General features: G+C 44.3%; 1 protein-coding gene across 1 annotated transcript in view; it reads right to left on the bottom strand.

Moving 5' to 3' along the window:
* The window catches only part of DGKE (diacylglycerol kinase epsilon), a 23745-nt gene that overhangs the window by 5626 nt on the left and 14073 nt on the right, over positions 1-4046 (bottom strand). Inside the window, exons 5-6 of the mRNA XM_015817226.1 lie at positions 2392-2549; positions 817-868 (exon numbers count right to left, since the gene is read on the bottom strand). Of these exons, the coding sequence (XP_015672712.1) occupies positions 817-868; positions 2392-2549 (210 nt within the window). The remainder of the gene's footprint in view (positions 1-816; positions 869-2391; positions 2550-4046) is intronic.

Below are 4046 nucleotides of genomic sequence, written 5' to 3'. Positions count from 1 at the left end.
GGGAGGTGACAAGAGCATGAGTGACTGTGCGTAAGGCGTCCCGGTCCAGAAAGGGCCGCAACTGGTAAATCAGGCGAACCTGATAAAACGCCCCCCTGGTCACGGCCGACAGATGGTCATCCAAAGTCAGCCGTGAATCCAGGAGGACTCCCAAGTTGCGCGCCCTCTCTGAGGGGGCCAAAGATTCGCCCCCTATAGTAATGCCATGAGGCTGGTGAAGGAAGTGCAATGGGGTCACACAACACTCTTTTTCAAGAAAGTGTGTAGATCTGAACATTCTGTTCTGCCTCCTGCTCAGCACTGCTACAGCTTACCAATGTTAAACGGGAAAAAAAAATCTTATATCTCTTTGCCGATAAGGCACAGCAAGAAGACTGACCAAATTTTAGAACCATTCTCTGGCAGGAAGTAGGATGGTTGAGAATTACAACCCCTCTGATAAAGGGGGAGGGCGCATCTCTGAACCAGCAACATTCTTCTCTTCTCCTAAAATATCACAAGTTCAGACTAACATGGATATTTCCCATTCCCAAACTGTCAATAATAAGCCTTCAAACGAAAAAAAAAAGGTTAATATATGATCTGGCAGAATCTTAGAAATAGCAAATAATCCACCTCTTTCGTACCTCACACTAGATTTTATCCAGCTCTCCTGAATATTCATATTTGCTTAAGAATCTTGCTGGATCCAAGAATTCCAGAATCTAGCAGCTCCAAGCGGATCACTAGACGTTACCCACCTACCCACAGAAGATCAGGTTCTTATATTACAGCATTTTAATCACTATACAAAACTTAAACATTTCCAAGCCTTACCTTCAATTTTCTTAGGTTGTAGTATCCTTTGTTTATTACCTGAACTTTCCATCTAGGAGAGAATGCACAGATTGGCATCTTACACGGCAAAACAAACAGGGAAAAAAAGAGAGCTAACAATGGCATCCTGAATCAATCACAGTGATGATTTTAGGGACAATGACAATTGCTGAACGAATTTTTCAATACTTTTTTAGGTTCATTTTGTGACTACATGGGAGTGGCAGGCCCTCATGGTTGCCACTCGAGGGGACTGGCCTATTCACCAAATGCTTATCTTGGTGGGCATATCTTGCCATATAATCCTTTTTATCAGAAGGCAAAACTGCAAAGATTGTTCCTTGCTACTCTTCTAGCTTCTCAAGATGTTTGCTTCAATTCTAGAATGGCATTGTCTTTTTATGGGCATGTGGATACTTTTCTGTATTTTAATTTTTTAATACCTATCTCAGTGGTGGTGAACCTATGGCACGGGTGCCAGAGGTGGCAGTCGGAGCCTTCTCTGTGGGGGCACACGTGCCATTGCCCCAGCCTCGCCTCCCCTGCGGTCCCCTCCTCTCCAGTAGCCCCCCCTGAAGGAGAATCAGCCCTGGCAGCCAGGCAGCGTAGACAAGATTCTGCCTTCACACCCCATCGTGCAGTTGGTGCTGCAGGGCGCGGGCAGAGGGCGTGACCGCCATAGCACTTGTGGGCTGCCTGGGCGATTTGCAGTCGGCCCTGGAGGCGGTGAGTGGCCCTGCAGGCAGGTGGGACGGGAGATGGGGGGCAGGGCAGGGGCGGGGGCGGGGGCAGTTTCTGGGCACTCGGTCTCTAAAAGGTTCGCCATCACTGACCATCTGAAGCGCAGAAGAATTCTTGTAGGCAAAGATGGTGCTGAAGATTGTCATATGGTTTTACACCATCTTGGCTTCCAACGTATTTAAATGTAGAATCTAAAATATTAATTAAAGGCAGGTGGGACAGGAAGACCAGCAGGTGTGAATGGAGATGACCATGGACATCTTAGTAACCTAGGTGCCACGCACCGCCTACCTATACTATCCCTTAATTTTTGTTCATTAAGAATGGTTTAGCTAACCTAATGTTGCTTTTTGTCTCCGAGATCCTTGACAATAATTCCATCTTGACTGTCAGGGGTTATAAACACAGACTTGGAGGAAACATTATTAAGCAAGAAATGGAAATCTTTGATAGATCCCAGGCCAAGCTGCCCTACCCTCCAACTGGCTGAATCCCAATTGCCCTGCTTGATAAAAATCCTACAGGGGGATTTTTAAAATGTTGTTTATGCTTATATATAACATGGTATATATGGCTTAAACCAATATTAGAAATAAAACAGACTAATCAATACAAGAAAGGCTCTAATGCCAGGGCAATCATAATGTAATCCTGTATTTAATGAGAAAGAAAGTTCTTCCAACTTCATCAAGATTCTGTGAAAAGAACCACAACGAAAGCCCGTTCTAAACTTCAAGAGATTGGATTCCAGATCCAATTCAAGGGTTGTTGTTGTTTTTTTTCGTGGAAGGCAGAAGCTGGAATTTGAGAGAGGTTTTGCTTTCAAGCACTCACCTGTCCAATTGGATTTCATCTGCATCCATGATGTTGTGTAGAATCTGCTCCACTGGAACATCCCCGGCATAGCCAGCACCCCAGCCAAGGGTATTTGATAGGTCATTACCTGTGCCCAGGGGTAAAATTGCAACCCGAGGGACAGACCTTTCTTGTCCCTGTAATATAGAAGCATTAATTTGGGGTTAAGAGTTGAGATTGTATATGCCTGGCTGCCTAACATCTTTGATCCTCGAAATGTCAGACACAGCTTAAATGCCACTAATTGCAATTCTGCTTCAAGGATTCTTCCTTAACTGCACAGCTGGGCTTCTGAGAAAAACAACCGGAAAACTATATAATAATATTTGCAAAGCCTGGTGAGGCTTCAGTCTAAGGAGGAACTGAAAAAAAAAATTCATATCAATATATGATTTATTTATTTATTTGACTTTTATCCCACCTTTGTACTTTGTAAGTAACTCAAGGTGGCAAACATACCTAATACTCCTTTCTCCTCCTATTTTTCCCGTAACAGCTTCAGGTTGGGCTGAAAAAGAGTGACAGGCTCAAAGTCACTTAAGCTTTTTGTGCCTAAGGCAGGGCTAGGATTCACCGTTTCCTGATTTTTAGGCCAGCATCTTAGCCATTAAACCAAACTGGCTCTTAGAAGTAGCCCTTTTGCGTTCATATTTGCATTAGGGACAAAGAATTTTCATGGCTGAACATATCACTTGGGGAGGGGGGGAACCCATGCTGTAGTCTCCATTCTGGAGGAGTGATGGATCAGCCATTAAAGATACTGAGCTTGTTGGCTGGAAAGCTAATAGCCCGGGTTCAAGACCCGAGAGCCACACAACAGGGTGAGCTCCTAGCTCCTGCCCACCTAGCAGTTCAAAAGCATGCAAATGCGAGTAGATTAATAGGTACCACGTCGGTGGGAAGGTAGCAGCATGCCGTGTGCCTTTGGTGTATAGTCATTCTGGATTTATGACCACGGAAAATGTCTTCAGACAACGTTGGCTCTCTCAGTCAAGAAACGGAGATGAGCACTGCACTCTAGAGTCGGAGATGACTGGACAGGGAAACCTTTACCTTTATACTCCAAATCTCCTGGATCACCAAACTAACAAGTTTTGTAAGAAGCTGTGGTCTTCCTGTCTCTTGCGTAACAGGAGAACAATTCAAAAAAAGGGTTGCCGAAAGAATTAAGGATATAGAAGCACAAAATGATATAGTGAGGTGGGTAACTTGAAATGGCTGAGTAAATACAAGCGTACTTTTCAAGTAGACAGCTATTTGAAGTTACAACCGCCAAAACACCTTAGGGAGGTATTTACGCGAGCGAGATTCGAACAGCTTGACACAACGGTCAGATATGGGAGATTCCATTCTACACCTTACAATGAGCGTCTCTGCATTTGCGGAGCGGCAGAGGTAGAAGACCTGGCTCACATACTATTTGATTGTTGCCTGTACAAGAGGGTGAGAGACAGGTACCTCGGTCTATATATCAAACAAATGACTCATTGGGATCCCCATATCAAAACAACTTACCTTATGTGCGGCCAGAACTTGAAAATAACATTTAACGCAGCACAGTATTTAAACAAAATGGTTCGGTTGAGATCTGCATATGTGGGACTGATTGGGGTAGATTGCAAGGGTGACTCCAA

Source organism: Protobothrops mucrosquamatus, unplaced genomic scaffold, assembly GCF_001527695.2.
Source record: "Protobothrops mucrosquamatus isolate PMUCROS unplaced genomic scaffold, P.Mucros_1.0 scaffold565, whole genome shotgun sequence".
In the NCBI taxonomy this organism is placed as follows: domain Eukaryota; kingdom Metazoa; phylum Chordata; class Lepidosauria; order Squamata; family Viperidae; genus Protobothrops; species Protobothrops mucrosquamatus.
This window is presented reverse-complemented; position numbering and strand designations above follow the sequence as displayed.